This window comes from Aricia agestis, chromosome 1 (assembly GCF_905147365.1).
Source record: "Aricia agestis chromosome 1, ilAriAges1.1, whole genome shotgun sequence".
Lineage (NCBI taxonomy): Eukaryota > Metazoa > Arthropoda > Insecta > Lepidoptera > Lycaenidae > Aricia > Aricia agestis.
Genome location: NC_056406.1, coordinates 13,542,731 through 13,565,350, shown reverse-complemented (window position 1 = coordinate 13,565,350; position 22,620 = coordinate 13,542,731). Strand labels below are relative to the sequence as shown.

At 37.9% G+C, this 22,620-nt stretch overlaps 2 protein-coding genes across 2 annotated transcripts; one reads left to right on the top strand and one right to left on the bottom strand.

Moving 5' to 3' along the window:
- The first annotated feature begins 1,513 nt into the window (after nucleotides 1–1,513).
- LOC121740236 lies at nucleotides 1,514–3,673 on the top strand. The gene is made up of 5 exons (XM_042132879.1): nucleotides 1,514–1,627; nucleotides 1,783–1,836; nucleotides 1,945–2,037; nucleotides 2,934–3,167; nucleotides 3,431–3,673. Exons 1-5 carry the CDS (start codon nucleotides 1,559–1,561, stop codon nucleotides 3,515–3,517), a joined length of 537 nt encoding a protein of 178 aa, XP_041988813.1. The 5' UTR covers nucleotides 1,514–1,558; the 3' UTR covers nucleotides 3,518–3,673.
- Nucleotides 3,658–22,075, bottom strand: LOC121740218 (histone-lysine N-methyltransferase SETD2). The gene is made up of 19 exons (XM_042132858.1): nucleotides 21,901–22,075; nucleotides 20,042–21,788; nucleotides 19,828–19,956; nucleotides 19,238–19,537; nucleotides 18,940–19,027; nucleotides 18,328–18,483; nucleotides 17,827–18,047; nucleotides 13,671–13,816; nucleotides 13,439–13,560; nucleotides 12,885–13,222; nucleotides 12,395–12,572; nucleotides 10,294–10,532; nucleotides 9,827–9,965; nucleotides 9,202–9,334; nucleotides 7,608–7,718; nucleotides 7,139–7,242; nucleotides 6,344–6,475; nucleotides 5,807–6,016; nucleotides 3,658–5,450 (listed from the first exon to the last, which is right to left on the bottom strand). Exons 2-19 carry the CDS (start codon nucleotides 21,646–21,648, stop codon nucleotides 5,292–5,294), a joined length of 4,512 nt encoding a protein of 1,503 aa, XP_041988792.1. The 5' UTR covers nucleotides 21,649–21,788; nucleotides 21,901–22,075; the 3' UTR covers nucleotides 3,658–5,291.
- Nucleotides 22,076–22,620: the final 545 nt, after the last annotated feature.

Below are 22,620 nucleotides of genomic sequence, written 5' to 3'. Positions count from 1 at the left end.
TCGTATTGTATGAGACAATATAAAATGCACGTATGTACCTATAACACATGATGTTGTAGTAGGGTGTGACTAAACAAAGTATGATAATACTTAAGAAGTGTATGAGTCCCCTGTAGGGAATGCAATACCGGGATACCGGGATCCCGCATGCATTTTGCGGGACTAATCCCGGTCGAAAATTTAGCGGGATCCCGCGGGACTGGCGGGATTACAAAAAAGCGTGATTCATACGTGTAACTGTGCGCGCGGGGGTGCGTGAACTGGCTACAGGCAGCCCACTAAACAATTTACCTTCAATTCACCTATAATTCAATGACAATAATGTATGTACCTGCAACCAGCGTTGAAGCTGGGCAAACTTTTTCAGCTGCTGGCTACCTTGTGTCGAATATCAGGAGTCGTTTGGCAGACACAACTTTTTTAACATACTTTTATAAGCTTGGGCTGTATGTATGTGACGGAGTCTTTTAGCACAATTTTCCGTATATTTGGAAAAAAATAATAATTTTTATAAAAGCTGAAAATAAATATATTTTTTTTAACTTTTATTACTACGTAGCCATTTCCAAACAAAAAGTTTATTTTTTTATTTTTATATATTCTAAAGAATGAAGTAAGTATTAATAAACCCTCGTAAAAAAGTGTCTGACAAAGTTTGTTTTATTTGAGTTTCTAAGAATAAAACGGGTTCTTTCAAGTAAAGTCGATTTATTTTACAAGTTATGACCACCCTGCGGGATCCCGCAAATACCGGGATCCAGCGGGATTGTGATGGTTCAGTCCCGCAAATACCCGGATTGAAATTATCTTGCGGGATTGCATTCCCTAGTCCCCTGTATAGAGTACACTGTAAAAGTAGCAGCGCTGAGAAAGGAAGTTTTTAAAAAAATTGTGTGGGCAAAAGCATGACCCTGGGGCGCTTGCCAATATACAAAACACGAAAAAAAATACTATTTTTAACGCTGCTGCTTTCACAGGGAACTCGATACAAGACACACCCAATGCACACACCAAAGTATTTTAACTTAGTTTTTAACAAAACTAAGTTAAAACAGGGTACAGCTACCCTGTTTTTAAGAAGTAACTAGAATGGAAGTAAAATATTATGAGCTAGTTTTGATAACCTATACCTACCTATAATTCCAATGGAATTATAGGTAGGTATAGGTTATACCTACCTATAATTCCACCATATCAGCCGTTTTTTCATGACCAAGGTTAGCACTAATTTACAGATGAGGACCGCTAAAACAGTCACTGAATAAGATAACAAACTATTTGTAGTTTGAAATTTGCTTTCTACCCAGTCGTCATCGAACACAACAAATGGTTAAAACATCCTATTAAGATAATAGCTATGTTAAGCTGAAACTGACCTTCAGCTTCTGAACATTAACTCTAGACTCTTTGTGTGCGACTGTAAATTAGTACGCGCCGCAATGTGTGAAATCCATTAGGTACGTGAAAATCATTATCAGGCGATTAATCTTAGCTCCAGGAAATGCGCTTTTGTCGCGTTCACGTATAAAAGTGTTCAGTGCCATTTCAGTCTTTCAATATGCGATTGTTGTCATTCACCATGATTGCGTTAAAGTTTGCACTGTCGCTGCTTCTTGTGGCATTCAGCGTAAGTTTACTTAAAAGTGGTTCATGGGAGAACAGCCCCACTTTTTGCTCGTCTCACCTATGAGACCTAACATTGGATAGTTAGTTACTATACGCATTCCCCTTTCCCGTTTGCTGAGCGATTTTAAAATATCTAATTTTTTATGTGTGTTGCAGGTATATGGGGATGAAAGCGACGAAGCCACAGCCTGCGTGGCTTTATTAGAAAATGTAAGTACCTACCACTACTAGTTTGTGACAAGATGAATTTACCTACCTTCGCTGACTGTTAACTGCAAGTTGCAACAAAAAAAATGTGACATGAAAATGTTATTACAGTTCGGCGAAAGATGCTGCGAAAGCGTAGCCACATCACAGAGCTTCGGTGCAGATATGACGTCGTGTCTGGCGGATGACTCTGAAGAAGTTACGGTATGGATATTTGTACCATATGACGCCCGCAAATCCGTTGCGCTAAAATTCGTTTATTGCGCGGAAACCGTTCATTTTCCGGGATTAAAAGTATTGTAAATGTCCTTTCCTGGGACGCGCAGTACTTCCATACCAAATTTTATCAAAATCGGTTCAGCAGTTGAGGCGTGAAGAGGGAACAGGGACAGACACACTTTCGCATTCATATTATTAGTATGGAAGTATGGATTATAAATTAATCAATTGGTGCTTTCAATATGTATTGCCACTAGGGAGCAGGCTGATCTAGCAGCTTAGCAGTTTTAAAAAAATCGGACAAGTGCGAGTCGGACTCGCGCACGAAGGGTTCCGTACCGTTAAAGACGAAAAACAGGCCAAAAATTTTGGTTTTTGTATGGGAGCCCCCCTTAATTTTTTATTTTATTTAAATATTATTATTAATAAAGTAGACATATGTCTACTTTATTAATAAACTAAGGCCTTTGTGAAAATTTCAAGTGCCTAGCTGTTGCCATTATTGATTACGAACAAAGAAGGCCAAAAAATAACGTTTATTGTATGGGAGCCCCCCATAAATATTTATTTTATTGTATTTTTAGTATTTGTTGTTAAAGCGGCAACAGAAATACACAATCTGTGAAAATTTCAGAAGTCTAGCTATAGCGGTTATTGAGTTACAGCCTGGAGACAGACAGACGGACAGACATCGAAGTCTCAGTAATGTAATAGGGTCCCGTTTTTACCCTTTGGGTACGGAACCCTAAAAATTATCGACGTATTTCCACTCGCTAACAAGCGGAGCTCTATATTGATCAGGTCGTATCAAAAATCCCGATGACCCGAACTTAAAAACCTTCATTATAACAATAGATATACTAAACAAAAATCTTCTATAGTGCGACAACGTCAAATGCATACTGACCAAACAAGGTATCATGAAAGGCGACAACATAGACGAAGACGCCGCTAGGAGGAGGTTCCAGCAGATAAGCAAAGATAACGGGGGCGAGAGGGAGATGGCGGAGAGAATAATGCGGGAGTGCCTGGACGGCAAGTTCCTGGAGTACCCGCCAGAGGACGCCTGCCCAGCCGTCAAGTTATTCACTTGCGCCTTTTTAAACGCACAACTGGTAAGAATTTGTCAGAAATACTTTTTGTGTTAGACTAGCAATGAAAGGTATATAGAATCCTGGCTACGCTCATGCTTATTACAGACATACAAGGCTGTTTTGGCGAGTGTTCAAATTCAGAACGTATGCTATAATAGGCACCACACCCGTGGAATTGTCATGGTCGCACCAAAATAGCCTTTTACGCCTTTTTTAGTACTTACGTATAGATTGATTGCTATAATTTTAAACTTTATCCCTAATAGTATCTACGTATTTTTTAGAGTTGCACGAAATGGAAGTCAACAGACAAGTGCAACCAACTAGCGGAAAACGCCAAGAAATGCAAAGAATTGGTCGACGAATACTGACTACCTACAAGAGAGTTACTTTCTGAAAACTTTTTCTTAAAAGCAATTTTCAGAAAATTACAATTCATGCCTTTAGTTAACAACTAACAAGAGGGCGCACCCCACGACAAATCATTGAAACAAACATATTATAAGAAATAAATTTATTTGTTCTGACGTGTTCGATTTCATTCGTCAACAGTATACAACAAATCCCTGCCACTCGCTCCACAACAAGTAAGCATTCATTTGATCAATCGAATCAAATTACTCCATAACTTTTATTTACAATATTTACAAGATTGACTTAGTAATAAACGCAGATAGGAGAAATTGCTGCAATATTCAATCCCAGATTGTAATGTATTTTTACTAATGTCTTTTAAATCTAACCTGAATTTATTACTAAAGCCGTACATAATACATTAATTTATTTCATAATCAAACACTGCACGAAATATTTGCAAGAGTATAATAATATTATAAGCGTCGCTTACAGCATACTGCACTTCGGTTATTCACAGAGAAATACTCCATAATCCATATTATTATAATATCCACATTAGTAAATAGTAATAAAACATTTCAAAACTCTCCATGAATGGGCAATATATTTTGAGTGACATTCTTGCAATTTGCTGTAATGAAAACACAAAGTCTCAGCCTTAATGCGCGTAGGCACCTTCAAGTCAATAACATAATACTGTAGTTACACGCTTAAATAAGCATTCGAGAGTCGATTTCATTAGAGGCCGTGTTAAAATATATAAAGTAGCATCAGTAGGTATAATACTTAGGATTTAAATTAAATAAAATTCCGAAGACCAACATAAATACACATCGGTAGCTTGGTCAAGAACTGGCTGATATAGTAAAACATACTCCATAATCATAATATTAAACAAAGTATTTTACACCGTCATAAGAAACAACAGAAACAATAAAAAAATAGTTAAATAAAAAGTTATTTGGAACAAACTTCTGATAAAAGGAACATTAATTTTTTTGGGAATTGCTACAAATATCTGTTCGACATTAACTCTGACTTGGTTGCAGTACTAAACTAAGATGCACTTGATGATTAATACTAACTGTCGAGGAACATCGTTTTAGCAACTGCATGAACAACACTGTGCACAAACATTAACTATATTTTCAAGTTTCAAAACTAGACCCCAATACTGCGTTGCGACAGCTTATTGCAATTACAGCGTTGGGACAGCCACACTGTATTGTAGGTATATCAATGCATTATTACGTTGCGTCGTCGCAAATCAATATTGTGGCATTACCATATAACTTAAACTCATTTACTTCAGAAGAAAATCACTTCAATATTATAAATAACACTTTTTGGTCACCGCACGATACTCTGCAATTACTGGAGTCACATACAACATAATTGACTTCATATTTACACGTGGGACATCATTTGCTTACACTCATATTCTATACGAAACTATATCTCTCCTACACCTAAGAGTCTGAGTCGTTTGAAATGCAAATCCACATACCCTTACGTCTTCTGCGGTGGTTGAATCCAGATCCTGAATCCAGATGTGACCTTAAATTGTATACCCTCGGATAATAAATGGTTTGTCTTGCATCTACCAAGAGTTTCACGTGATCGACCGAGAGTATTCACGTGGCCAACCGAAAGTGTTCACTTGATCAGATATTCACGTGGCCAACCGAAAGTGTTCACTTGATCAGATATTCACGTGGTCATCCGATAGTATTCACGTTATCAACCGAGGGTGTTCCATATGGCGGCCTTGAGCCGGTTGAGATCGTACTAGTCGGCCTCGTCGGGCGGCGGCTTGTACACCGGCCCGAACTTCATCATGTACTTCTTGACAAACATCTTGGCCTTGGAGCGCACCGAGTCCGTCACCACCAGCTCCTCCACGCTACGGCAGTGCTTCAGCTCTTTCAGCATCACAAAGTGTGTGAGCTGAAAATGTAATTACGATAGACACGTGTAAACCAAATGTGAATGAATAACTATAGCTCACTTTGACAAGTAGTTTCTTCAAAATATTTACTAAAGCTATCAATTGCTTTGACTTGTTGCGAACCAGTCATTACTTTAACAATTTTATCAACAACGCGCCTTCCTTTCAATCTTATTGTCAAATAAATTGTTCAATAGTATTGTTCAATGATATTGCACGATATTTAATTTAATTCGGGTGACTTAATCACTAAGTGATCAAACCCCTTTAAAAATAAAGATTAAATAAAAAAAAAAGATATTGCACGATAAATTTGTTGGTCTAGGAACCCGATAACAGCAAAAAGAGCACGTACCTTGCGCGCGAGGTGTTTGAAATCAGCGGTGCTGGTGATGCGGGCGACGGGGGCGTCGGCACGGCGGTAGGGGTTGAGGTGCTGCACCATCACCCGCGCCATGCCGCTGCGGAACTGCTCCTTGATGCGCCGCGCCTCGTCCACGTCCGGCGACGCCGCCGCAGTTTCCGACTCAGAGCTCCCCGAGTCAGAGTCCACCAGGTCCGCGAACTAAGACATAGTTATTTGATTACTTTAACATTAAGTGCCACATCTGCGAATGTTTTGGTGATAACGATCATAACTTTTTGCTATTACATCACACACAAACACATATTCATCTGGATATTAAGCACTAAACATTCTGTAGATACGCCTCGGCCTGTCTACATACAGGATATGAGCAAATATCTACCCCCTTGGGAATTGCATGTATCTAGAATCTTCTAGAGATAGAGATTGGTGCTATGGACTCTCACTGCTAATGTGTTTTATTTTCTGGTCCTTTTAATGCCCAACATTGATGTGTATTAGGCATTCTAGGAGCTCTTATGTTACCTTGAGATGTTGCGGATTGATGCGTCGCGCTCGCTGCAGCAGTTTCTCGCGCCGCCGCCGCAGCTTCTCCTTGGTCTGTTTGTACCGCTTCACCTCGAGTCGCCCAGCCAACTTGTCCTCTTCCGTTCGAGGCTGCGTGTGACAAGTTATTAGTGGATTTACTACTTAATTATGTGCTATAGGTATAAGCTATGTGTGTGTTCTGTAATTTGGTTTTACTGCCCAGCGATGCCACAACTATTACAGTTGTTACTTATGTTGGTTTCTTATTATTATCGTTAAATGCTCTTGAAGTTATGATACCATAAAATACTTGGGGGTTTTACAATTGAAACTCTCGTTTTCAAAATTATTCATTTATACTGTTCCTAAGTTTTTAATGCTAAAGCGGATTTTTCAAAAACCAGCAATGACCAAAATTAGAAACAAAGATATTATAGTTATTATTAAAATCAAGTTTTATTTGCTTCCAGCACTTTAGCGCGCATCTAGACTTTGAGGGTCAAAAATCAGACAAAATGTAGTTTCTTGTGACGCCTTTCAAAATTTTCAACAAGGATTTCAAATTATTGAGCAATAATTTGGTGTGGCAGTCTTGATGTCTTATAAAGGTTTGTGACTGGTGTTGGCATTATAACTCCTTGGTTCATTGCTAGTGTGAATAGTAAAACACAATATTGTGAAAAAACTATATTTTCTCATTAGCTACAATATAATATCACAGATTTGCAGTCTCACAGATCAAGTAGTGAACAATGTTTAAGTAATGACTCGTATAATCACTAGGCAACTTACACTAATCGGTCTTTCTGTGACTAGCCCGGGTCTTCGTTTTCTCGGCTTCAAATTGACGAGCGCGTGGTCCGGGATCAAACCATTGCGAGGGTCTTCTTTGATCACTGTATGAAAATACACGTAGTTTTATAACAATCTCGGCTTATAGGTAGACAAACCTTTATCTCATCGTCCTAATATACTGTACAATTAAAAAGTGTTTAGTCATTTTACCATTTGTAGATAGCTAAAGCGAATCAATGCAAAATAAAATTAATATACTCCGTTTTATTTTATCGTGATCTAAATATAAACTAATTAAAAAGGACTTTTAAGTAACATCGTATTTCCTTATTGCGTAGTTAAACATTGATATTTGAATTGGGAGCCTATTTTCGTCCCTACTATGCTAATGTAGCTATGTTTACATTAAGATTCAAATAAAATGAAACAGAGTATAAAATATTGGTATAGTTAAAATGGAACATACCTTCGTATACTCCGTTGACTCCCTCGACGAGTTTGCCCTTAGACTTGCGTTGTACTACAGCAGTGTCTAAAGCAGGCAGCGCTTCTGCCTCCTCCTCAGATTCACTCTCGTCTGCAAAAAAAGAGTAAACTTGTTGAAAAACGCGTCACGTGGGCAAAAAGCCAACAGCATATTCATCTCTATTGTACTACATATTTTTAGCTGCAAAAATGGAGGAGCGCGCGTCGACACCCGCATTCGCTCATCGACGCTTCCATATTTTCATAGCAGAGTACTTCAATATAATAAAACAATAGAGATGAATATGCTTTGGCGAAAAACGTGACGCGACGCTTTGATTCTGCCCCAATGTGAGTTAAGCCTATTATCAATATTCGGGTCACTTAATGCAGCCACAGACTGAACTAAACTCCGATTTTTAATTCAAGATCAAAAAAGCTACTACAGTACGTCACTGTCAAAGGTGTCAAAGTGACATAAATGTCATTGTCAAGTGAATATTTCAGGTTTCGCCAACCTTTTTGCAATATGTTACTTTATTTATTATCGGCATTACTGGTCAACATAATGATTAAACAAGGTTTTTGTCAAATAATCCTTATTGATACAAGCTTTTTTATTAACATTAATGGTTTTTACTAGAACCCAGATGACACTCTTACATCTTAGTCTAAATAGGACGTCTTTTATGTTTGAATAGCATTCGTCCCTCTCGCACTTACATAGTTTACACTTTACAGTATAGGACAAATGCTGCTGTAAAACATAATATAAGACATAATTTTATCATTTTAATTCTAAGGATTATATGACAGGATAAACAATATCATGGTGTCATGGCCGAAAAAAATGGCAGCGATAAGATAACGACCATAAAGCGAGCTACACACAATTTTTCTGCTATTTTGTAAATTAGGTACATGTATATTTAAATTATATTAAGTATGTTACTTTAGCCTGTAAATTATTGCACCAAATGTTATGAATACCTGAAGTGATACCAGTAAAGTACCAGGTATACTACCAAAAATTACAAATGTTTAAGATTTTATTACGGCGTTTTGTATTTATGTAAAATAAAATAACTCAGGTTACTTATTTAAATCATCAAATTAAAATTATTAATAATTAAATTATCTAAGCCTTGTTTTTTAGAAAAAAGGAATATACTGTTGCACAAATATTTTATTGCAGTGGCAATATTGTAGTAGTTTTTTTGATCTTGAATAAAAATCGGAGTTTACATATCGTCCAATCTGCAACATATTAACCTGATCTAAACGACGGTGTTCAAATGTGAAATGGAGATCAAATAACTGATCGACAAGGACGATAGCCTCCGTTTCCTATGGGTATCAACAGTAATTATAGCTTGTCAAAAAAGTGTAGACACTGAACATATTTTTTAAATCGCATAAGAAGTATAAAAACTTCATTAAATAAAGTGTCAGGGTGTTAATATTTAAAGTGTACAAACGTATTCTGTGGAAAAACGAGATGAAAAAGCCTCTATTCCATCGTGATTACGTTTAAAAAATTTTGTTCAGCGTCTTCTCTTTCTTGGCAGACTGTATTTCCATAGCAATCCATTTACCTGGCGGCGGCGGTGGCGGCTCCCACTGCGGCTGGCGCAGCTTGACGTGGTAGTAGTACCGGCGGCCGCGCTCGTCCACCGCGCTGCGCCACATCGACGGCAGCACCACCTCCTCCGAGCTCGCCTCCTGCAGCTACACACGAATTGCCACCATATTAAATTACCATAATCCGCTACAGAATTTATGTACATGTTCTAGCTTTGTTTGCTCCGTCCGCATGTGTAACAGTATTGCAGTATTGTCTATAAATTATATATGGATATTAACATCTGAGTCTAAAGTAAATGGTGAGGTCTAAATGTACCATCCTCACTTTTACTTCAAACGTCCATCCCGCACAAACTTATTATTTTACACCTAAATTATTACTTTCTTTATAAATGTAATGTGCAACCGTCATTTCCACCAATTTCAAATCAACATCATTTTGGAATAGCCCAGGACATAATGTTGGACTGTGTTCAAGCCATGTCTTCGAAATATTATAAAGTTCAGCAATTTTTAGCAACCTACCTTTTACCATAACATTGTGTTCAAGTCTCGAGGAAAATGTACAGAGTAATTAACAAAAATATACAAAACAAATTCAATTAATGATTCTCTAATTGAAATTAAAAAAAATACCTGCACGTCAGCTTGAGCGGAGGCGGGGCCGGGCGCGGGCGTAGCGGCGGGCGCGGCGGCGGGCGGCGCGGGGAAGCCGGGGCCCATCTGCTGCCCGAACATAAACCCGCCCATGCCGAAACCGCTCATACCCATCATACTGCAACACAAGTGTCAATTCAATTACTACAAACTACAACATAATATCTTGACATAGAAAAGAATTATACAGGGAAAAAATTCATGACAGCTCAATTTTATAAACTTGTTTTCTTCTAATAAAATGGTTTTCTTTACAGACAAAATAAATTTCAATAATCCCTTGATCAAGAATCAAACATCAGAACTTTACTTAACTTGGGATGTATGTAGTGTAAGAAATGTTACCAGCGAACATTATTATCTTCATTATCAAGCATGGTATTGCTGTACCTACATCTTTCCAAAAATCACAGGTTAACATTTTACATTACGTTATTGGCACTTACTTGGGCTGCGGCATACAAAATTGTTGGGGTCCATTGAAGGGTGGACAGAATCCTGGAGGGCCCTGATATTCGCCATTCGGCCCTATCCACTCCGGAGGTACTTCAGATGGCATGGGCATCATTCCTGACATGTTGGGCATCTGGCCACTCATGCCACCCAGCATGTTTTGAGGTCCACCTATCATGTTGGGTCCGTTCATCATATTTGGGGCATTACCCATCATGCCTTGTGGAAATATCTGCAAATGTTTTATATATTTTCTGTTAGTATTCATTTTAACGTGACAAGAATAAATGGATAAATTGCAAAACAATATACACGATTGTGCTTTTACTGCTTATAGGACAGCAGTAAAACACGTTATAAATGTACATTCATTGACCATACAAAAATTTAAAAAAAACTAGCGGTACGACGGAACCCTATATTGCACGTGGCCCGACACGCACTTGGCCGGTTTTTAATTATATAGTAATGATACTACCCGTGGCCCGCATTGGTGGGTATCGCCGCAAAAGCTACGTCTCGCAATTTTTAAATCTGTGATATCTTCGAAAATAATCATATTTAAAATCATATGCTGTAAAGGGCCATATAGATCTACTAGATGTTCCGCGCGGCTTCGCCCGCGTAGTTTAGGAATGTCACGGAAACCGTACAATTTTCCACAAAAAAGAAAGCTATGTCCTTTCACGTGGTCTATCCTTCATGTGTGCCAAATAACATAAAAATTGCTCCAGTACGTTCAAATAAGCCCTTTCAAATAATTTCCCCCGCTTTTCCACACTTTCCTCTATTTCTTCGCTCCTTTTAGTCTTAGCGTGATAAAATATAGCCTATAGCCTTTCTGGATAAGTAGGCTATCTAACACTGAAATAATTTTTCAAATTGGACCAGTAGTTCCTGAGACTAGCTCGTTCAAATAAGCCCTTTCAAATAATTTCCCCCCGTTTTGTCCACACTTTCCTCTATTTCTTCGCTCCTATTAGTATTAGCGTGACAAAATATCCCTTCCTCGAAATAAGCCCTTTCAAATAATTTCCCCCCGTTTTGTCCACACTTTCCTCTATTTCTTCGCTCCTATTAGTATTAGCGTGACAAAATATAACTTTCCTCGATAGATGGGATATCTAACACCGAAATAATTTTTCAAATCGGACCAGTAGTTCCTAAGATTAGCGCGTTCAAACAAACGAACAAACTCTTCCCAATTATAATATTTGTATAGATGTTAAATCAATAATGTATTTAATTAAATAAGGATTATTGCCGTATTGGTTAAAATCGCCTCGAAAATTAGCCATTATTTGAAGTTAAAAGTAATTACACGTGGGAGAGCCATGCTTCGGCACGAAAGGGCCGGCTCGACCGAATAAATACCACGTTCTCACAGAAAACCGGCGTGAAACAGCGCTTGCGCTGTGTTTCGCTGAGTGAGTGAGTTTACCGGAGGCCCAATCCCCTACCCTATTCCCTTTCCTATCCTCCCCTATTCCCTTCCCTTCCCTACCCTCCCCTATTACCCTATTCCCTCTTAAAAGGCCGGCAATGCACATGCAGCTCTTCTGATGCTGCGAGTGTCCATGGGCGACGGAAGTTGCTTTCCATCAGGTGACCCGTATGCTCGTTTGCCCCCTTATTTCATAAAAAAATAATAAAAAAATCACTAAAATGAATTAATGAATAAAATATTCTTTATTGTGCAGAGTACAGAAATAACGCAAAAATATAAACACAAAAAACTACCAGCGCCCTGGGCGAGAATTCCTCGTCGCCCAGGGTGCTGGTTAGCTAAAAAAATTGGCGCCCCTGTTGTTTGCCTTTAGCGCCCCTTTTTATCCGGCGCCCTGAGCGGTTGCCCAGCGTCGCCTCACCCTTACGCCGCTACTGATGGCGGCCTCATTACTAGGTACCAATCTCTTCCAGGCAACCACAGGCAAGGTAAAATTGTAGATCACTTATGAGTTACGACTCATACCAGGAGCAGTCCAGTGGTAATAAGTACAACAACAAAACATTAAATATACACAGGCAGGGGTCATATACCCGATGAACTCCCTCCCTTGGGGCCACATGTAATCTCTACTAAAACTATCATACCTGCGAGAAGTCCTGCGGCCAGTATGGCGGCCAGCCATGCTGCGGCATGGGCGTGGCGGGGCCGGGCGGGACGGGCGCACGCCGCGCCGCATCAGCCGCCTCCGCCGCTTCAGCGAACGCGCGACGCCGCTCCTCCTTGCTCATAGGTGGCACCGCCGCTAGCACACGCTCGTTCAGTCTGTATGAGGATCAAAAGAATAAAATGAAAGTTATAATTTTTATACCCTACCCATTTAAATGTTTTATTGTCTTTAAAGATCCTGCCTACTTCTAAAAAGGACAATCGACAATGGTTTCTACCCTCCAATATTAGCCATACAAATATAAGGATTCAAAATAACAGTATGTTTTCACTGGTACCATAAAATATAATGTTGTGTACCTTAATAGTATGATTTAGTGAGAAATACAATACAGAACTATTTTCAAGTTTAAAAAAAAAATAACATAAGAAAGAAATATAAGATATTATCAGTTACTAATTACCAACCTGATACTTCGTCGCCCCTCGGGACTTCCTCTTCTCTTCCGCCTGTCACGTTCGTCCCTTTCCCTATCTCTTTCTCTATCCCGTTCTCTGTCGCGTTTTTTGTCCCGCTCGCGCTCTCGATCCCGCTCCCTGTCGCGATCACGTTCGCGATCTCTGTCACGTTCGTCTCGCCGGTCTCGGTCGCGATCACGCTCGCGGTCACGTTCGCGCTCATCCCTGCGGTCGCGATCACGGTCTCTCGACCCGCTGGAATCGGCCGCGCGTCGCTCCACGTTAGCTTGACGTTCATGCTCCTTCATTTGCTGTATTCTCTCTTTCTTTGGTATTTTGAACACTTCCTGTAAGAGCATTGTTTGAAAAAAATGGTAATAAATGTAAAAACTATATTCCTATGCAAATTATACAAGATATTGTGTTACTAGGACAATTACAATAAACTTTTGGTTAGCGAGAGTTATTGTTAAAAATTTACTACAATAATAACGGCTAACTTATGTTTAAATTGATACATGCAATCTAAATCATTACTATGATTTTAATATTTTTGTAGTTACCTTTAGACTAGACCATCTTTCGAGCAGCTGCCCTGAAAGATCTTTAACTTTTTGCAAGATGGCCGAGTTCTCTTTAGCCTTTTCTGCTATCACTTGTGAATTTGGTAGCTCTAGCGGCAAACCTATGTAGGACATAAAGCATTTAAAATTAATACCATAAAGTGTTTGTGGTATAAACCAGATATTATTTAAAAAATACTAAACAACATAAAAAATAAATAAAATATCACACCTGTTGCCTCATCAATAAAGACGGGTTCTGATGTCTGTATATCACTGGAGCTAAGCCATTTCTCCACTATTGTGAAGAACCGGCTCTCATGGACCATGGTCTTGTTGGGAATTGGTAAGCGATCAACAGTCAACAACATCTCGTATCTGTAACAATACATACAGTAAAAACAATTTGTTAGTTCTTAAATTAAGGATACATAATATATAAAGACATACATCAATAGATGCATGAAATAAAGTAACACCAAACATTACACTTAAATAATTATGCACTGGAAAAAGTTGTTGGTAGATTTGACACTGCGAATATACTTAACACATAATATTATATAAAACTGGAACATAATATCATAGAAACTCAAAAACTTAAAATAGTACACTAAAAAGACAAAACCGACTTCAAAATAGGCTACTTGACCTATATTCAATTTCATTGAACAAATACATATTTCTAGTAGAACTTGGCCTAGGAAACCGTATTTCACCCTTATCATCAAATAAAAGCTTTTATGATTGATAAATAAAGTCGATTTGAAAATATGATTTTATGAAAATATGATTTGTACTGACGAAAAAGCTTTTGAGGTACTTCCGATTTGGATGTGACGTCATCACACTAGTAATATAATATCTTTTATTTATCGCGCTCGTTATATGTAAGTTTATTTGTACATAAATAATAAGAATAAGCCTAAAAAGATTTGTAATGTGAAATGTGTGCCTAGCACTGGCCAAAACTTTTCTCCAAAAGTTTTCAACATTACAAATGATTTCTAATTTCTTATTTAATTCTTTTATAATTTTTGGGCACTTTTAGAATCGTACATTTAACACATGAAAAAATGTTCAATAAAGAGAGTTTAAAATACAAAACGTATGACGTCACACTATGGCGGACAGTGTTTTCGGCGCCATTTATAAGGCATATTTTTAAATCAACATTTTTATGGGTTTCTACTGTGTAAAATATTAAAATACTAGCTGTTGCCCGCGACTCCGTCCGCGCGGACTTCAGCTTATAGCGCGCGGTAGTCAAAGAGTAACTTATATTATATAAGTAGTAGGTAGTTCCCGTTGAACCATGTAGGCTACGACTAGGGAATGCAAATCTCGCGAGATTGGGGCTTAAGCGAGATCCCGCGAGTTTCTGAATACAATACCGCGAGATCTCGCCAATTTCGAGATCTCGCGAGATTAGTAGTTTGGTGGGTTTTTTTTTGCGAATAATCACAATATTTGAATAAATTACAAAAAAAAAAGTAATAAATATTATAAGTATTATAAGATTAACATTTATTTTCACGATTTTTTTCAATAGAATTTTATGCATCAAACATTGTTTGATGTATCTGTCTATAATTTTTAAGTACTAAACTTTCACATACGTATCTACTATCTATCAAATAACAAATGAAAGAAACAGCCAGTCTTCTCTTTTAATGCGCTTTTATAATTTTGGACGTGGCGGTAATATCGTGGACGTCCGCGGTAAAATAGGGAAGTAAAATGTATGGAAATATATGGAGACGCTTTTAAATTTTTAAAATTAGATGACTTTACAACGTTTACACTTCTGAACCGCACAAAACGTCCGCGGTGCGTAAATTCAAAAGGGCATTTAACGTACACCCAACGTTTTATCGTGGAAGCCGGCGTCCACGATAACGTGACGTTCTTTTATAACTAAAAAAAACAAAATTCAGGACCTAGTTGAGAATCACAGTGCACAGTTGCTTAGGCCAGCTCCTCTTTGTTTTGACTCCGTGATCGCAACTCTGTCCGTGTCAGTCCGCGCTTCAAATAAGACGTTTTTATGCTCAAGTGAAATCTCGTCAAACTCGCGAGATCTCGCCTTTTTTTCGTCCGAGATCAATCTCGCTAAAAAAGGCCGAGATTTCGCGAGATCTCGGCCTGTGTGCATTCCCTAACCACGACAGATGTGCTTCAATGTTTACACTTTACAGACAGACAGACACGTAAAAACGCCCCTATTTTTGCGTTGGGGTTAAAAACTGGGAAGTGGGGTCGAAGTCGAACATCAACTCTTCTTAAGACTTAAAAAAAAAGGAACAGGAATCTATACTAATATTATAATTTTGCAGAGTTTGTTAGTTTGTTTGTTTGTTTGAACGCGCTAATCTCAGGAACTCCTGGTCCGATTTGAAAAATTCTTTCAGTGTTAGATAGCCCATTTATCGAGGAAGGCTATAGGCTATATTTTAACACGCTAGGACTAATAAGAGCGAAGAAATTTATTTATTTATTTATTTATTTATTTACAGTTAATTAAAACGGGTGACCCCAATTACATTAATTAACCTAAAACTTACACAATAATAATATACATTGATAGTAATTAAAAACTAATAATAATAATAACAACTTAACTAATAGACAACGGTAGAAGCTCTTTCATACTTTCCCTCACAGAATTTCACACATACTTTCCTTATTTCCGTCCACTTATCAGCAAAAATGTCACACTCGGGGTTGGCAGACAGGAGAGCGTTTAGCACGTCTAACCCACGACACAGTGGGGACTCGGCTCTCGCGACAGAATTACATATAGGTAAGGCAAATACTTTGGGCCGACGGCAAGAGCGGTGCCTGCGATAATTGTCGGGCACGAACAAACGACAAACGAGGGTGTGAAGTTCCGAACAGTCTATAATTCCACGAAGAGCTTTTAAAATTATTAGAACGAGGTCCACACCCCTCCTGACCTCTAGTGAGTGATATCCTAGGGTACCTAAAAGGAAGTTAGTGGGGTACATATAAGGATAATATCCATTAACTCTTTTGTACAGAAATCTGAGAAAAGTTTTCTGTACTTTTTCAAGCATCAGTGTTGATGCGCTTGTATGAGGGCTCCAAACACAAGCATCCGTTTCTAATTTACTGCGTACTAATGTGTTATACAGTAACTTAATTACTTTGGGATTTTTAAAGTCCCTAACATTTCGGAGAACAAATCCTAAGCGTTTATAACTATCTTTAGCAATAGCAGCAATATGGTCTTTAAATGTAAGGGTTTTATCGAAGTATACCCCTAAGTCTTTTGTGTTGTGGACTCGAGTCAAGGGATGTCAGGAAATAGAGGGAAGTGTGGAAAAAACGGGGGGAAATTATTTGAAAGGGCTTATTTGAATGCGCTAATGTCAGGAACTACAGGTCCGATTTGAAAAATTCTTTCAGTGTTAGATAGCCTATATTTTATCGAGAAAGGCCATAGGCTATATGTATTTTATTATTCTACGACTAATTGGAGCAAAGAAATAGAGGAAAATGTGGAAATTATATGAAATTGCTTAAGATTCTTAAGAACTACTGGAGCAATTTTTATGTTATTTGGCAAACATGAAGAATAGACCACGTTAAGGGACATAGGCTATTTTTTTGCGAAAAAATGTACGGTCGCGTGAAATTCCTAAATTACGCAAGCGAAGCCGCGCGGAACATCTATATCTATACATCTATACATATAAATAAAATCGGAGTGTCTGTTTGTAATATTGAAATAACAGTTTTTTACTACATGCATATGAATATTTAGACGGTACATACACGAAAATTACAATTTTTAGAATTTTTGTCTGTCTGTATGTCTGTCTGTTTGTTCCGGTTAATCTACGAATTGGCTGGACCGATTTTGACGGGACTTTTATTGGCAGGTAGCTGATGTAATAAGCAGGAACTTAGGCTACTTTTTAACCGACTTTCAAAAAGGAGGAGGATATTTTTTTACTTTTTTATGCTTTACCTATATGTATAGGTATTTTAAGTCGCGGGTAACAGCTAGTACATTATACATCCTTACCACCTCTTATAGCAACACGTTACACAATACATCCTCACCACCTCTTATAGCAACACGTTTGAGTAAGCGTTTGTGCGATGTAGGAGACGACACTGCGCCATCTATTACGAATTTTTGGAACTAACTTAATTTGAACAAATTTACACATTTTCACCCCCTTATAACCCTTTTTTGATTTCTTGAATGATTAAGAAGCGATTAGCATGAAGAAAAAAAGTAGGTCAAGTAGCCTAATATTAACTGCAAAATATGTAATTAAGAGTCAGAATTCTCTATCTCAAAAAAAAACGCGTCGAATTGATAACCTCCTTTTTTTTGAAGTTGGGTAAAAACTTACCTAAAGTCAAGCGGGGCGTCGGAGCACCAAGGCGCGAGGAGGCGCAAGCCGCGGTAGTCGAGAAACAGCCTGCGGCAGGGCAGGTCGGCGTCGCGCAGCAGCCGCAGCAGCGCAACCTGCGAGGGCCGCGCTCGCGCACGCACCACCGTCCGCGACAGACGCAACGTATGACTCTGGTTTTTCACGCCGGTGCGGGCCAGAGCCTCCAGTTCTTCTTCCATCTAGCATTTACAATATACAATATGTAATATTTTAAGTATTTTAACATTTATAAATTGTAATTTAATCAACTGTAATTTACAAATAACAGAAATACTAGAAAGATATTTTGTTTTACTATTTTGCTTTCTACTATTAAACTAGTATAAACAGAATGTGTTATCATTGTATCAAAACCACTTAATAATCATATGTTCATCAAATCGAAAGCTTTAGGTCTGGTTTTATGAATGGTGGCACTGTCTCAAAATAAATGCTTAATGGCGCAAAAACAAAACTCACATCAGCATCAAGTCCCAGCTCTGGTTTCTTTGACTTATACTTGCGTTCCCTCTTAGCCTTGGCAGGTACTCGCCTCGGAGCTGTTGTATTTTCAGAGGCTGTGTCCTGTTCTGATAATAATGTTGTGTCCGATTTGGAAGTTGAAACATCTTCCTCCTGTAAATTGGTTAAAATGTTAAAAATGCCCTTTTAGCACTTAACTGTATAATGTATAAAATTGAAAATGTATAGAAATTGTTACATTAATAGTATATCAGTAGCTCTACCATGAGTTTAAAGCCATAGTACTTTTCGAGACTCGATACCGGCTACCGTAATTTTTAGTATGGCAAATTTTACAGCGCCTCTAGCGGTTACTTGCGGAACTAAAATCGCCATACTAAATATTTACGTAGTCGGTATCGAGTATCGATAAATACTATAGCTTTAAACTCATGGTAGAGCTACAGCTAAAGAGTAAATTGCTCACACAGGATTACTTGCTACAATGATTGTTAGTAAACCACACACCACCACCGCTGAAACCCCACACCGCTGGGGCCCAACGGGCAAAACAAACCAACACAATTTTGTTGGTATAGCTTTATTCCTAATAATAATTAAACAGCTAACCTCGTCTTCCTCATCTTCAGAATCAGGTTCAGCGCCGATCCACCCGCGACAGTTCTCAGCCCCGCAGTAGCAGCGTTGGGCCTCCTTGCTGTATGAAAATGTTACAGACTTAACTGTCAAGCATAGCTTTGTTTCAGTATGTTTATTAATCAAAACTCTGGGGTAGATTTTTATCATCAACAATAATTGTTATTGACAACCCCCAACAACTTAAGTTCTTTAATACTCAAGATAATTATTGTAAAAACATGCTGGCCATTTGAAATTGAAAAATTACATTTACAAAGCATTAACTCACCCAAACCTCTGGAACTGATAGTCAAAGGTGATTTCTTCACCGGCTGGAATATCTCTCTTAGTGAAGAAACCTATTCTCAGTTCCCCATTAACAGTCCACTTTTGAGTTTCAGCATTTGGCTCACAGGAATGGTTAATGAATCGGGAAATATTTCCTTTGAGTGTAGCATCAATGACGGTGTCTCCTTTCAGTGACATGAAGTAATGGTGCAGGTTATTTTCGTCCGAGTAAGCCTGGGCACGTTTATAAAATTGTTCACTATCAAGGACTTCACCAACATATTCCATTAAAAATTCGCCACTGCAAAAATAAAAAGTATATACAAATAAAAATTGTGTATTGCAATTTTTATTATAGAAGCCGCGGGCAAAAGCTCGTGTATATATATAATTGGAATCTCGGAATCGGCTCCAACGATTTCCATGAAATTTAGTATATAGGAGGATTCGGCGGCGATAAATCGATCTAGCTAGGAATCATTTTTAGAAAATGTCATTTAATTCGTGTTTTATCGAATACCGAGCAAAGCTCGGTCAAATAGCTAGTAAATAGGAAATGGAGACTATAAAAAAGTACAGAAAAAAACTTACGCTGGTATATCTTCACTGGCTTCAACACCACAACCTTTTTTGTCAGCATAGAAAACTCGTAATGGTGCCAGTTGTTTCTTTTGGAATCTTCTGTTTGTACATCTATCTCCTACTGGACATCTTGAATTACTGTAAATAAGTATAATTAAAATATAGTAAAGACATAGCCATGCTTTCAGTTTACAGTATACTATTTTAATTAAAACATTCTTACCATTCAATCATCAGCAATCTATTAAGACAGTCTTCACCACAGGCTAACTCTCCCCGTTCAAGTTCTTCTTTAGTCATGAAGCAATCACAGATCATTTTCTTTGTTTCTTTACTTATCATACGCTCACACAAGTACTCATTTTCTTCTAAATGTTGAAACTGATTCATCCTCTCTTCGATTATTTTATCATATGCCTCTTTACTCAATGGTTCAGAAGGGATATCTTCTTCTACTGGTGGGTTTTCATCGAGCACTGGTAACTTATGTGGAAGGCTTGGACTGGCAAGTGGAGATATCGCAGGAGAAGTAGTTCCCATCTCCAATTCACTTGATCTTCGCCATCGGGATTTTACTTTAACAGGCATATCTGAGGGTATTGGGAAAGGAGACAAGCATGGTGGGTTATTCAATAGACCATCAGAAGACTTTTCCTGATTTTCAGCAATTTCTTCTAGTTTTAGTTTAGTTTGTGTTATGAGAGCCTTTTTCAATGGCGTCTTAACTAGTCCATAGCCTTTGGTCTTTTGTTTTAAGTTGCTAATAGTTTTTATGCGACTCGATCTGCGAACACCCGTTGGTGAGGATTCCGAGGAGTCATTGGAGTTAGCCTGATTGACTTCAGTAGCTCTTGATGAGTTGCTATCATCAGAGAGAGTAGAGCTAGGTGTTAGACATGGATCTGGCCTGCTCAATGTTTGAACTTCAGTATTACACATATCAAACAAGAGACGATCAGATGGTGAATAAGGAGAGGAATCATCTTGGAGCAAATTCAGTTTGGCAAAGTCTTTTCCTATATCATTCTCCTTTTTGGTATCACCTGGCTCACTTGATTGTTCACTCTGCATGTTTGTTTCATTTGCATTTTCAATGTTTATGTCATAATACATGTCTTGGTTATCATCTTCTACAATTTGGACAATAGTGATAACCTCATCATCTTCATAGTTGTTGAGATCCATTGATGGTTCCGTAACTTGATCACTTGGGATTTCATGAACTTGATTTTCATTTTGAATCTCTTCAGTGTTATTTTCTACTTCTACACCTTTATGGTCATTATGGGTGTCCATTGAAATATCAGATTCACTCAGCAAATTAATTTCTTGAGTGTGTGATTGTGAGTTTTCACTTATAGGACAATTTGGCTCTGGGATATTCTGAGGACTTGCCTCACTTTGTCTTTCTACTGCCATGTTAGAATCTGATTCTGAACCACAGCAAAGTTCCTGTACTTTAATATCTATACTACTGTTAGTTTCACTATCAGAACAATTTTCATATTTCCTACTGAACACATCATCATTATTAAATAAACAACGGTATTTACCAAACTTTTTATGAAGAGCAACTACAGGCTGAATGTTTGTTGGGCATGACTGTGTTGGATCAATTTTAGCAGTTTCGGGATGCAATTCTGAAGCATCTGACGATGGTACTGTAGACTCGGAAGAAGGATCTGCATTAGATTGTAAATCCGAGCTGGGTTCTGATGTGGTAGATGAAGCAGCTGCATTCAATGAGTTATTTTCTTGTTCAGCCTGTTTCCCGCGCCTAGTAGAACGCCTAGTGCCGGCTTTAGTGCCGGCCTTCCTTTTCTTGGCCATTATTTTCTATTAGCTTGGATAAACCTTATGAAATTAAATGTTTTTGTAGTAGTTAAAAATCAAACATGCCGTACGCTCATGCAGTGACCTCTTTCGATCGTTAATCTTCGACTGTCAATGCCATTTTGTTGTTGTCTTATCTATCGACATAAAACAAGTTAAACACATTATTATCCAGAAATCTTAAATAACTTATCTGCTTCGATGTATATGGTCTAAAACAATAATTAATTGACAGAAATATCTACATACCAAAAATGTGTTCATTGAATTCAGCGATTTCATGTGTTAAAATAAAATGTTACTAATCGAACTTTAAATTATATAAACAACATATTATAATGTTTATGAAAATTATCTCTAGCAAGATTACTTCATTACAAGTTTTGAGATAATTTAATTTCACGGCTTCTATGCACGAACGAACCAACACAACGAATACTATACTCACAAGGAGAACCAACAACAATATTAATTTTTTTACAACAATGGTTGCCACCACAGAATAAAGCATGAATAAAGTCACAGATTACTAGTATTTATTTGTAGGAATAAAGTACTATAATACTTTATCTATGGAATAAAGTATCTAAAGCGCTTATTCCACTTGTCCTAATTTAGTGACTGAGGCCGGCCGCAAATTGGCCGAAATTTCTGATCAGAAACATATGAACTGCCATCCGATCGAGTACTCTGGTGTTTCGTCCCAACCAAGGTTTTTGGGCCCAGTGGGCCCAATCACCAGATATGAATTTTTAACATTTTTTTCATCTGGCGATTGGTCCCAAGTAATTATTTTTATGACTTTTGAGCTTATGTCCGTAGGGCTAGCAAAAAAGTTGTAGATTTTAATAAAAAACAAAATAATAATTGCTTTGTATGAAAGCATTTATTATACACTAAAAATCATTTACCTTTATATTTATCACCTTAAACCCGGCCGCACATTACCTATCCGAAATTTCTGATCAC